The 13,526-nt window shown below is 41.4% G+C and overlaps 1 protein-coding gene across 9 annotated transcripts in view; it reads right to left on the bottom strand.

Moving 5' to 3' along the window:
* The window catches only part of PHACTR4 (phosphatase and actin regulator 4), a 50,289-nt gene that overhangs the window by 9,237 nt on the left and 27,526 nt on the right, over window positions 1-13,526 (bottom strand). For 3 of the 9 annotated variants that reach the window (XM_075195829.1, XM_075195830.1, XM_075195828.1), the window contains exons 2-10: window positions 11,648-11,788; window positions 11,452-11,532; window positions 11,266-11,373; window positions 10,400-10,687; window positions 9,051-9,531; window positions 8,646-8,878; window positions 4,543-4,749; window positions 4,094-4,155; window positions 728-865 (exon numbers count right to left, since the gene is read on the bottom strand). In XM_075195829.1, the coding sequence (XP_075051930.1) occupies window positions 728-865; window positions 4,094-4,155; window positions 4,543-4,749; window positions 8,646-8,878; window positions 9,051-9,531; window positions 10,400-10,687; window positions 11,266-11,373; window positions 11,452-11,532; window positions 11,648-11,765 (1,716 nt within the window). In that variant the 5' untranslated portion in view covers window positions 11,766-11,788. Of the gene's footprint in view, window positions 1-727; window positions 866-4,093; window positions 4,156-4,542; window positions 4,750-8,645; window positions 8,879-9,050; window positions 9,532-10,399; window positions 10,688-11,265; window positions 11,533-11,647; window positions 11,789-13,526 lie in introns of all 9 variants that reach the window. The other 6 variants (XM_075195833.1, XM_075195832.1, XM_075195826.1 and 3 more) reach the window with 3 other exon arrangements.

The following is a 13,526-nucleotide window of genomic DNA, read 5'->3' as shown; positions in this document are numbered from 1 at the left end:
CCGAAGAATCTTTGTCCTCCAAAGAGGCCTTTTGGCTTCGGGGGATAGGGAGCAACGTGGCCCTTTCCTTTTTGGGAAGGGTCTAAAGTCCCAAGACCCCAGCACTGTTTTTGCACGGCACTGGGTGATTGGAGCAAGCTTCAATAAAAAAAAAAAAAATTTGTTTACACATTCTATCCCCAATCATGGATTACCCAAAGGCTAGAGACAATTAGAATTAGTTAAAGAGGAAGGAAGAGGGGTGGGGAGGGAGTCTGATCCCAATTAAATTCTACAAGGAAGAAATTATTCACAATTTCTCCAACTGAGTGTACCCTTATCATACCCTCTCCACCAATCGCATTCAAACAATTTTATGATGTTCACTTTTGCCATTGCTGTCAAAAAATTTGCAACATTTCAAAAGTCAAGTTCATTGATGCACAGGATTGTCTTGTTCCTAAACAAAGTGGGCATATGGGACACAGTATGTGCTTTAAAACTTATTTATTGTGCATATCTGTTATGATTCAGGATTTATGGGACTTATTTCCTTAATCATACACACATTCATAATTATTACTTTTGTGCTTAAGTAGTATCTCCACCCTTTCTTTGGTACTTCCATGTTCCTAATAATACAATATATCTCAACTATAATTGTTATTACTTAATCAGTTGTGACATCTTAGCGCTGCAATATTTCTATGTCTATTAGGTTGGACGCTGACTTTTCATGCTTTCTTACCTTGTCAGCAGGGGTGAGCTTGGTCCAGGGTTTATCGGCCCTTCTGTCATAATCGTGAGCATCGGTCACTTCTACATACTCATTAAACCGAAGTATTTTTCTCTCTAGCAACTCCGCCACTGTAGGTCTTTGACTGAGCTATGGATACAAGTGAAAGACAAGCGAGATGCTTTCTTAGAGAGTACAGGGACTATCATATCACACACAGATAGACAGAACCAATATGATCAGTTTATAAATATAGATTCCTAAATACAACTGCGACATCAAAACGATACAATTACATTTATCCTAGACTTTTTAGTCCTTCAATTATCTAACATGAGCACTAGACACAGTAACACACTGTGCTAACAACATTGTGCAAGCAAACATACCATAACCCCCAACAGCCAGACAACTGTTTTTACTAGTTCAACATCTACACCTCTTGTTGGTCTGAATTACATCTGGGATCTGAGGCTTGGTCTGCACCATGTAGAGGCTATTGCAGCCACTAGTGCATCTGTCCTATCATATACACAGCAGGCCTTTTGTTGGTCTGAATTAAAACTATGATATAGGCTGTGACTTGGACCTGCACAATCTGGAGGCCTCAGACAGCGGGTGTGGTTGTAATTTTATCTGTCAGCGCATCTGAGCCCCATCATACATGGAAAAGGCCCCTAGCACTGCTCTGTCTAAAGGCATCTTTCCTTCCACCTTCAAAGATGCGCTCATCGCTCCCACTGGCAAAAAAAACCCACAGCACTCAACCACCCCCATAGCTACTTTAATTAATTTCCAGAATTCTCAAACAGCTAGACTACACTCATTTAACACACTTGCTCACCATTCACTATCCCCTTGACCAATTACAATCTGTCTTCCACCCTCTCTACCGAGACTGCCCTCACAATGGTGACTCATGACTTACCATTTGCTTTTAGGTCTACTTCTCTCTGCTCTTGCTCCTTGACCTCTATGCTGCTTTTGACACAGTTGACCATGCACTCCTCCTTGACACACTTCATTCCCCTGGCCTTTGCTACACTGTCCTTTCCTGGTCTACCTTCTACCTCTCGAATTGTTTCTTCAATGTTTCTCCCTCTATTTGTCAGGATCCCCCAAGGCTCTGTTCTTAGCCTATTATTTTTCTCTCGTTACACCTCCTCCTGTCTTGGTCATCTCATCCTATCCTTCAGCCACCAACATCCCCTCCATGCCAATGACAATCTAGTCTACCTTTCCTTCCCTGACAATTCTCCATGCCCAGGTGTCCAACTGCCTCTCTGGACATTACGTCAGCTCAACATATCCTTATTGTCTTTCCATCGCCCAGTGTTACATCCATTTCTCTCTTAAGGTTGATGGTCACCATCTCCAGTAGATTGTAAACTTGCAAGCAGGGCCCTCTTATCTGTATGACCTAGAATTGTTTTTTTTTTTACTGTGTTTGTTCCCAATTGTAAAGCGCTACGAAATTTGCTGGCACTATATAAATAAATATTGATGGTCCCAATATGCACTCCCTGGGAATCATCACTGACTCCGTCCTCAATTTCACTTCCCACATCCAGTCACTTGCTCAATCCTGTTGCCTCCACCCTTGTAACATTGCCAAGATACGCCCTCTTTTCCTCTCCTTGGATGCCACAAAGCCAATAATCCACACTTTTAGTCTCAAATATTGCTTATTGCAATCTCCTTTTCTCTGGTCTGCCACATGTCTGTTCCCCTGCATACTATCCTTAATACAGCATCATGACTAATCTCCCACATCCACCATTGTTCACCAACTATGCCATGCTGCAAAGTCCGCCACTGGCTCCCCATTCGCTTCCGAATACAATTCAAGCTGCTTACTCCAGCCTATAAAGCCCTCTAACTTATTCCTGTCCTATATCTCAGACCTATTTAAGAAATAATCCCCTACTCACCCACTTTATTCTACCAATAACCTTCTCCTGTCCTGTTCTCTTTTTACCACCTAAACATTTCTACCTTTGGAGCATGGTGAACCTGAGTTGTCCACAACTTCCATCCTTTCAAGTGATCCCTTAAAACATAACTTTTCAAGCTCGCCCAACCCTGCCCCATCAGAAGATAATTTCTTCCTCATGCTTCATCTGTTCCTTCCATTCATTTTCCTCCACCCTATACAATTTATTAGCCTGCCCCATCCTAAACAACACCTACCTCTTCTCTCCAACCCTGTCTCAATTTGCTTCCCTGGCCCTATGGAATTTTAATTATTGCACACTTGGGCCTCTTTACCTCATATCTTCTTTGCCTCCTTTGCTCTAGTTTGGTCTTTTAATGTAGTTGCTTTATTTATTGTCTCTATTGGTTTTCCTTCCCCTTACTTATTTGTACATTGTTCCGTTTATATTTTCTTGATTGTATGATACTGTTGATTCTATGGTACCTTATAAGTTAACTATGAGGACAACTGCCCCTGTGGCGAAGCATCCCTAAATTATACGACTGGCTTATCTCATTTAAGCACTGCATGACTACGGTATCCAAATAGGGGAAACAAAGAAAAGTGCATTAAAGGTTACAACCCATATGAGGGTCTCTCATAGCACTGCTTGGATCCTTGCCAGAAATGTATCAGAAACTAAAATGGTAAATCAATTGAACTTACGCAAAAGCGGAATCAAGGTATTTGCAAAGTATAAGCAACAGGAAGAATAATGAAAACAAAGGAGTACAATCATAAAATACAGGGGAATTGAGTAAGAATTTAAGGAACCTGAAGTAAGCCAACAAAAAAAAACCTAAATATCTTGAATGAAGCTCAAGAACTTCAGGGACAACTAAACCCATAATACAAAGTGCCTTATAGAGAAATAACTACCAATAACGCTCAAAAAACATGTACAAGTTCCCATGGCATGATAGAAGTTTTACATTTGCAATGTAGCTGGGTGCAAGCAATTGTTCTCTGTTATCATTCATTTATTTCAAAAGGTGGCTATAAAGAGGATTGGTGCAGTATCTATCCATTTTGATTATTGACAGGAAGTTTGCATATGTTCATTTTTAATAAGGTCCTGAAATGTTCAAATCTATTTATAAAAGCTACTAGAGTTCTCTTACATGACATCTTTGTCAATGTTTGTCACATGATGGGAAGCTCACGTTTGACAGGCATCAATATCCACTTGGCAGGCTGAGAACTAAGAGCTGTGCGACCATTACAGCCTTTATGGACACAGTGATCTGGTGAACAGCACAACCAGGATACGTAGTACTTTTTCTTTTTTTTTTTTTCACTTAACTTAATCATCACCTTAACATCATCCAAAAGCGTGGACTTGTTCAAGCCCAACAAATCATGCTTTTATTACTTATCAGTTTCTTAGAAAAAGGGGCAGGTACCTTGCGTGTCAACCGTCTCTTGATTTCACGTTTTTCTGCTAGCCGGTCAGCTTCATTCTTTTCTGTAAAAGAAAAAAAGTTTTAAGATCATTGAATCCTTACAGTTCTCTTGATACCTTTAAGGTCTCCTACTCCAGCAATAGTGTTCATGGTAAAAACTGATCGCACTTACATCTACTCATTCCAAACTGGACTGTTTATGAAGAAGGAAATAGACAAATCCTCAGTCTCCCTTAAAATATCACAGCTACATTAGTCTAATCTTACCTTTCTTTGTTCATTTCTTGTAACATGTTTTCCCACAAATACATTTACCAGCTACCAACCCCTACTGTTTTATGTCACTTTCTGTGCCCACCACTTTCTTAGTCATCTCAATTTTCTGCATACTTATATATATTACTATGAAGACAGTCTATAAATCAATTGTTGCACCCCTCTGTTCTCACGTAGCAAGATGTTCCTCTGCTCCAGTTCCTCTGCAGTAGGTCTCTGGCTCAATCTCCGGTTCAGCTGTGAGCCAATCTGCTGCCGGATTTGATTCCATTCTTCCCGACTGCGGTGAGGTAGCTCCATGTTTTGTTCTTGAGAATCCATCTTTCCACCAAGCTTCATGGCCAGAGTATCCTTTCTTTTCACCTTATTCGCAAGGGAGCCTGGAAAAGATGAAATGCTCTAAATATATAGCAATTAAAACTGTGTGGCTAAAAAACAAAACAAAAAACAAAACAAACAAAGGGCATACAGGTTATTCAAACGCATTAAAGACACATTTACGGTTACTTTGTAACTCCCTAATCTTACTTTCATTTTGTCTGTTGCGTTTTGTAATGTATTTTATGTGCTGTCTCTAAAAACCTCAATAAACACACTTTTTATTTTAATTTTATTTTTAAAGACACATTTATGGTGAAAGCACTTAAAGATTAAAAATACGTTAAAGTAGATTTCCTGTAAGAACATTCTTATATTTCCTAGACTTCATCAATTCCCACCCAGACTACTTGAGTGAGCATTTCCTGGCAAAACTGCCTGTTCATGAGATGAACAACAAGCAGGGCTGTTGTGTCTTGAGCATTATCGGTGATACACTGTTGAACTAGAACAATTCCAGAGGTTCTAAGTAATGTGACATTCACTAATGGCTGTCTTCACTGTGTGTATGCAAGAGATTACTTTACTACACACTGCACCAAAGGAGCAGTCTAAAAGGAGTAGAAAAAACATTTTTGTGGACACCAATGTTTTAAGGATTGTCCTAGTGATTCAATAGAGTACAAAATCATCCTACAACAAATAAAACTGTCAAATTGACTGTGTATGCAGTGGAGCCTTAATTTAGGTGTAACTATTGCTACAGCTGTCTATCTTGCCAAATACTCTTCATTTACAGCAAATGCAAAAATGACATATGTTGGTTAGAAGATAATCATACTAAAAGGTCAGGGACATCAAGGTATACAGTACAAAAACTAATGTAATACAATGCACATTTTACTTGGAATACACTAAAGCAGGCCTGTCTAACCTGCAGCCCTCCAGATGTTGTGAAACTACAAGTCCCAGCATGCCCTTCCAGCTATCAACAGGTTGTCTACTGGCAAAGCATGCTGGGGCTTGTAGTTTCACAACACCTGGAGGGCCGCAGGTTGGACAGGCCTGCATTAAAGACACATTTAACCATACAATTTATAAATCAGAGCTGGACAAATTCCAGTCGCCAAAATGGCCACAAAAATGCATCCTTTGAACCAGAGTGTCCCTCCCTCCATTTCGGAGCGCGAGATCTGAACAGTTCTATCACCTGTGGAAATTACACATGCTATTTAACTTTTAGTGCTTCCACACATAGTGTTAAGTGTTTCAGAATGCTATTACTATAACCATAGCCAGATGTGCTCTTGTCAGAAACTCTGTGACATCACCACCAGTATTTCATGTAGGACAAAGTGAATTCTGCAAAGGTGAATCCTATATGTAGAACATGTAGCCTGCAAGTGGGATAGAGGGGGAGTTGGTATCTATTCAAATGGGCCCAAAGTTGCTAAATTTAACAATTTTTTCCCCTAAAAATGTACACAAGCCACTTAACGGATAATGTGAGGTTATCAGCAGATCATACATCAGGTCACATTTGTGTAACTGAACTTCCCCACTATGAACCAGTTGGAACATTCTCTTATCGCATTATCAGCTGGAGTTAAAATCTTTACTTACAATGGGGCCATTGATCACAGTGAGCAGCCTCCCGCCCGTGTAGCACTTTGTCTTCACAGTTACCATTATACTGTTCAGACTTTAAAACGTTCAAACTGTGAAGATGCTTAGTCCCCGGAACACCGAAGTAATCTGCAGCCTCTCAACGTAGAAATGTTGATCCAAACCAATGCGCTACAAGTCTCCCATTACAAACTGCATCTCTTCCATATGATTGATTCTTATGCTAAATCCTTTTCTCCAAGTCCATTGGGGACAGTGGAAACACTGCTATAGAGGCTGCAGTGCAGCATGGGCACTTTAAACTCGACTCCAAAAGTACAGGCTCCGCCCCCTCAATACCCCTGCAGCTTGCCGAGACCTTCAGTAAAACCCCAAGGACAGATCCAAGACGAATTGAACGAGACAGAGCAAGAATAATGAGGCTAGATCACATAGCAATAACTTATTGTAGATATTTAAATTAGTGGTGCAGTGCGCCATTGTATATTACTGCAAATGGACTGTTTTTTGATATTGTGTTGTATTTTTGTACTAGAAATATGCAATGTTGGAAGAAATTAGTTTTTTTGTAACTTTCTAAAGGAAGCCCCTTGCCAATTAGGCCTTTTCATTTGTGAGTGACCAACACATCCTTAAGCCTGAATGCACAGGAGGAGGCTGTTAGATTTTCATCAAACTGATGTATTGTTAAATTTAAATTGCATTAAATCCAAGTTTAGAGAAATTTTACTTCCTGATAGTAAACACTGATTGTAATAGATCAGACTTTGTGGTGCCAGCTAGAATCAGGGGGCTGGCTACCCCTGTCAATATGCATCAGAAACAGTATATAAGAGCTGTATTTTAAATGTATTATACCATTTGTACTTCTGGATGATCACTAGTACCTCCAACTAGTGTGTGATGGTCCTTGTAAAGTCTCTGAGCAAATAAACATCACTACTTTAAGATTGCCTGCTGTATCCTGTGACCAACAAATAAGACCTTACACTCTAATCAGTTCCCAGCTGTCCTGTGTTGAACACAGCGTCTCTGTGTCAATGCTCTGCTTGGTACCCAGAAGTGCTGATCCATAATAAGCAGTCAGGAGGTACCAGTCAACCCATAGCTGTTACAGCGTCTCTTTGCTATACCAACTACCCCACAAGTAAGCAGTTCTAGGTGCCGCAAAGGAGTCTAGTGGTGGCAGTGAGATTAACCTACAAGTATTGCGCAGAAGCAATCGCAGTCAGCGAGTGTCTGCTGGTCAGGTGACACCAGTAGGAGTGGTCAGTAACAGCTGGTTACTGACAGTGAGAAAGAAACCCAGATAAACTGTGCAAGAAGAACATCTCTTTATCCCTCTTCCCCCAAAAGACCAGGTGGAAAAGTTAGCCCATCCGATCACAAACAAGAGGAAAATAGATCCTTAACAAGAACAGGAGAGAACAAAAAAAATAAAAAAAAGAGCATCCAGTGTCTCCAATGAACTCAAAGAAAAGGATTTTACGCAAGTGTGGGGGACAGTGGAAGCACTGGAAAAGACTCAAAGCTGTCCCTACATGAGGGTAGACTCAGATAAAAAAAAACACTGAGTTCAGTAAAACTTTGTGACTGAAGACCAGATGGACGCTCAACAGAGCTGCTCAGCTACAGCCACATGCTGCACCGCCCAAGAGGCACTCAAAGAACTGGTAGAAAGTGTCATCACATTGTCAAAAACAGGCTTTTCTACTCCAATCAAAGCATCATATATTACAGCAGTAATCGAAATAGCAATGGTCTGCTTTGTCAATGACCAACTTCTCTTGTGGGCATCACAGCAGACAAAGGGTCCAGTGCACTTCATAGGAACCAAGAACATAGATCCTCAAAACCATGACCACCAAAGAAGAGCACTATTATTATTATCCTTTATTTGTTAGGTGCCACAAGGTTTCTGCAGCGCCGTACACAGTACAAACAGTAGACTAAACAGGGTAAAACAGTACAAAACAAACAAAAATACCAATACTTCAGAAACTCCAGGTCATCTACCGCTCCAAGGCACAGACGTTTACTAGTTATTGCATTGGTGACCTGAAGAGATGCAATAATGGGACCAGTAGGCAAGATCATATAGCACAATGCCTCCTTTGGAAGGCCTGATTTCTCAATGGACACCAACAGTGCAGAGGACTGTTTCTAGGGGAACACCACCAATATTCAAATAAGTTGGCAGGGAGGGGTGTGCTTTTTTTAAAGAACTTGCAAAAAAAGGTATTATTCTTTAAACTCCTAAAAATGCATGTACCTAGAAACTTTATATTGTAGTTGTTTCTAGATTAATTTAGTAGTATTCACTCTAACTTACTTGTTTCTTCTTCATCATCATCATCATCATCTTCCTCTTTGTAGAGTATGGGTCCCTCTGAGTCACTATCACTAATACATTCATCTTCCTCCTCATCCTCCTCCAGGCATGGAGGAATGTAGCTCGGTATTACAGTAACTGAGGGAACATCACCAATGTAGACCCTTGAGACATGCAAATCTGGAGACAAATCTTCCTCTTCCAGGCTCACTTCTTCCTCGTCATCATCAGGCCTGGAGAGTGACAAAGATCAAAAAGTGTAAATACATTAACAATTACAAGATGTGTGTTTATGGATATGTTTTATGCTCATATAGCCTGGAAAAACAGGAAAGAGGAAGGATGGAATGTGCACAGGTAAAATGTAGACAGTCAGACTGATGGAAAGGGACGAAAGACACTCACACTTTGAGCAGCTCTATAGTGACAGGCAGGGATCTTACTCGCTTTCTCTCCTCACCCGACCCCACTTCATTGGAAACAAATAATAGGGAGTGTGCTCGTTGGGTGTTATCCAAGGAGGGCACAGGCTGAGGGCTGCTGAGAGCCTGCTGAATGCGAATATGAAGTGGCAGCATAGGCACATTTGGTGGTATTTCTTCTTTTTCCTCTTCCGTGCTAGGGAGAGGGACTTCCAAACGTGGGTGTTCTTCAGGGAGCATGGGGGGCAAGGTGGGGACTTGAGGCAGAATTGTGGGAGATGGTGGAGAAAGTGCAGGGGCTTCACTTGAAATTGGAGGAGGGAGGGACACAGTACGAGTGGTCTTCTCTTTGTTGCTCATGGCATCTGCAGAGGGGGGAGCTCCACGTTTAGAAGGGAGAGGAGGGGATGGGCGAGAACCAGCAGGTGTCAGTGTAGTTCCTCCAAGTGCCTGGCAAAGCTCCGCTACAATAAAACAAAGGGTGTGTTTTTGAAAGACATACTTTGTAGAACTCTATTAGACAAAATGCTATAGGGCTCTTTTTTTGCATGGTAAGAACACCACTAGAATGCTTAATATTACAATATAGAGCATCTGCAAGCAAGCATTGGACTGCAAAGAAACATTGAAACTACACTTAAATATTTCATGCACCCTTTTTAGCATCATAACAGACATGGTTAAATACAAAACTGGAGGTGACAAGAGGAGTGAAAACGTTTAACACAGATGAATCACGTCCAAAATGATATCCATACAAATGTGCCAAAAATATACAGCAAAAAAAAAAAAAAACCCCCAAAAAACCCCACAAGTTCTGTAATTGATGGACCACCATTTCTTAAAATTATGGAAGCCCTCATAAAGGGGTCAATGTCAGAAGACTGGCATAAAGCAAACAACCAATAGGTCATAGATCTGCAAGCCTTCTATCATGAGTACATTATTTGAAAGGCTAAAATTCTAAAAAAAAAAAAACAGTGTATAAAATATGATAACAGAGGCAGCATGGTTTCACAAGTCTTTTTTTACTCTTATGGTCTATATTGACAAAGTGATACAAATCAACATCTGACACTCAATGTAGGAAATCTACGGTATCATTGAAACCTTAACCTTTTTCCAAGTAACCACAAAAAGGAAACTCCAATTCGGCAATGGAAAACACAGTACTTAGATTGTCTTGGTCCATTGGAACTTAGACAAATGTTTTAGAGACATACTGATAGCAGCAAAAGCTGTCAATGATTGCCTAGTTCTAGCCTAGCAGCATATTTGTCATCATTTGTTAACAGGTTGAATAATTTCTTAACCATACTTAGTATTCCTTACCCATTAATGGATTGCTATTTCGGTTTATAGGCTTAGGAGGTGGCACAGGTGGTTGTTTAGGGGCTGAAGGCGGATGATACATGGTTCTAGGTGCAGGTGAAGGGGCAGAGTTTGGCAAGCGTGTCACAAAGGGGGGTTGTTCTGGTCTGTGACCCTCATTGTGATCCTGGGACGCAGAGATGGAGGCAGAGACTGGTCTTTTAGGAGGAAAAAGGGGCTGTTTTGAAGATTCCTGTAAAACTTCCTGTGCAGGTTCCACATGAGAATTAGGACGGGGCTGTGTGGAATCTAGAAAAACAAGATACAAGTTTATATGGGAAAGGGCAGCTTAAAATCGGTGGTAGTCTTTATCACAATGCTCCAAATGTCGACATGGAAGAGCCCAACATTATTACACCGAAGGTGTTATGCACGACAACGTGGTAATAGCGACAGCTTAAAAAGGAGATTTCAAACAGTTCCGAGGAATGAACATTTCAGCAGCCTTCTAAGATGTCCGTTTCAAGCTCCCCACTATGATTCGTGCTGTTCAGCTGCTAATTTACTGTACTGGCTGTACAATGTTCTTTAGAAAGCCTAGAACATTGTACAGCAGGCGCCTCCTTAAATTATCAGCTGAACAGCACGAATCATAGTGGGGAAACAGACGTTATTGTAGGCTGCCGTGATGTTCATTCCTCGGAATGGTTTCAAGTCTTCTTTTCAAGTGATCACTATTACCACGCTGTCATGCATGACACTTTCGTTCTAATCATGTCGGGCTCTTCCATGACTGCTTTTGGAGCATCGTGATAAGGTACCCAACCCCTTAAACTGTTAGTCACTCGTCACAAAAATCTGCATATACAGTGCTGTGGAACCCTTACCTGGTCGACTGTTTCTTTTTAAACTCTTGTCATCCTCTTGTGGCTCTGAGGGCCCTTGGCTCATGTGGCCATTTCTTAGAGGAGGGGAATCCGATATTACAGGAGTATCTGAGGGGGTATAAATATGTGAAGTCAAGAAGTCATAAAATACACATCGAGAAAAAGATAAATGAACTTGGTACTTGCCTTCCTCAGGTAGCTCCACTAAGACTCCTCTCTTTATAAGCTCTTCCCTGGGCTTTCTCATGGAGATCTTCCTTTCCAAGACTACAGTTAAAGGAGAGATAATGCACACCATATTAAAACGGAAGTATGTTTGTGATGAGCTCTGAAAATGTAGCAAACTTTTCTAGTCTCTCCATGAACACTATTTTAAATTTACCTTCTGAAGTTTCACGAAAGTTGTCGCTGGGCTTCCTCTTCCTCCATTTCCAAGGTTTGAAGAACTTGCCTATCCCAGAGAACTTGCTCTTCCTCTTAGTAGGTGGAGTCGAGGACATCGTGGGAGGATTCCCCTCCTCTGCTGGAGTGAGACAAAATGCAGGGGTTACTTTTTTAATCTCAGGTGGAGGCAACATGTGTTGTGAAGCATTCTGTACTAACATGATAGCTTGGCAGTATCACTGCTCGTAAATAACCTTCAAATTACATATCCAGCGTACAAAAGTGCAAATGTACAGTATCCCCTAGAAACTTAGTAATCTGACATGCTTTCATTGTCTAACTCGGCGGTTCCCAAAGTGTGCGCCGCGGCTCCTAGGGATGCCTCGGGCCAGTCATAGAAAAAAGAAAGAACACAAAAACTTACCAATCCGCGCAACGCCGGGACCCAGCATCAACCTCTCTCACGCAGCCGTCACTGAATATCGACATCAGTGACAGCTGCGGGAGAGAGGTGGATGCTGGGTCCCGGCACCGCGAGGATTGGTAAGTTCTTGTGTTCTTTTTTTTTTTTTTTTATGGCTGGCGCGGGGCAGAGTGAGAAGGAGGAGGGCAGCGTGACTGGGGGCAGCGGGGGCATTTTTGCATACAACTAAATAAGTATTTCTGTCCTGACCTAAATACTTATTACAATTTTTTGACCCAACTACTTCTAAAACAGGACTGCTCAATAATTATTTTGGAGGGGTGCCTTGAAAAAATTTGGAGATTCTAAGGGTGCCGCGAACTGCAAAAGTTTGGGAACCACTGGTCTAACTTGTACTAAATCGACCAAAGGGAAACATCTACTGTTGCTAGGGGGTTACTGTACTAAATGCAATTTCTTTCCTTTAATACAGCAGTAACAATTGCAATAGCGCTGTGCATATGCTGCGCCTTCCAGCTGTGTGTATAATATACAAATAGACACAACCACTGTTCATGCTCTGCTATGTATTTGCATTACTTATGTGTGTGGGAGCTGCCAAACTGCATTCTTGGAAAAGCCTGTTTGAAATATTCAACCAGACATGGCTTACCACTTTAGCCCAGAAGTAACTATGTGCACACTGCCACATTAGGCAGCAGCTGCTGCTATATTAGCATGCCGTGACCACCAGTATGGTAATGCAGACTTGCTAAACCACGTGTCCATACTCTCATCAAGTTGCTATAGGAGGAGGTATCCGAGTCAGCCATCATGGCCAACACTACCTCCATACTCCTAGACCAGGGGTAGGCAACCCATGGCACGTGTGCCAGACGTGGCAATTGGACCACTTCTTTCTGGCACTCGGGAGCTCTGCAGCTGCCTTACTAAAGCAGCCAAAGATAGCCGAAACGCAAAGTTCCATTTTGATAATCTTCGGCTGTTTTAATGACGCAGCTCCATGGTTCCTTTGTGGAACAAATGATGTGTGGATGTGCGTGCTGAGTCAGTATGAGGCATAATATAAACTACTTGAGGCACATCTATGCTGCATAACATTAATGTTTATTTGTTGGTCTCTTTACTATTAACATTTCCATGATATTAGCATGATAAAATAAGAAAATATATATTATACACACACATACATATATACACACACACACACACACACACACACACACACACAAACTGGCACTCCTGGGCTTGAAAATATTTTTTCTGGCACACTGATAGAAAAAGGTTGCCAAGCCCTGTCCTAGACGGTACTTGCTCACCTCATTACCTGCTTGATAGGACAGCTTGGCACTGCAATGTATTAGCACTAGGGAAGCACTGAGGATGCATTATGTTGGTCATTATGGATGGGTGCAAAGTGTGGGATATAATACGGAGAGAACTTTTGTGCCAT

Source organism: Mixophyes fleayi, chromosome 2 (assembly GCF_038048845.1).
Source record: "Mixophyes fleayi isolate aMixFle1 chromosome 2, aMixFle1.hap1, whole genome shotgun sequence".
In the NCBI taxonomy this organism is placed as follows: domain Eukaryota; kingdom Metazoa; phylum Chordata; class Amphibia; order Anura; family Limnodynastidae; genus Mixophyes; species Mixophyes fleayi.
The sequence above is the reverse complement of the archived record's forward strand: the minus strand, read 5'-3'. Positions and strand labels throughout refer to the sequence as shown.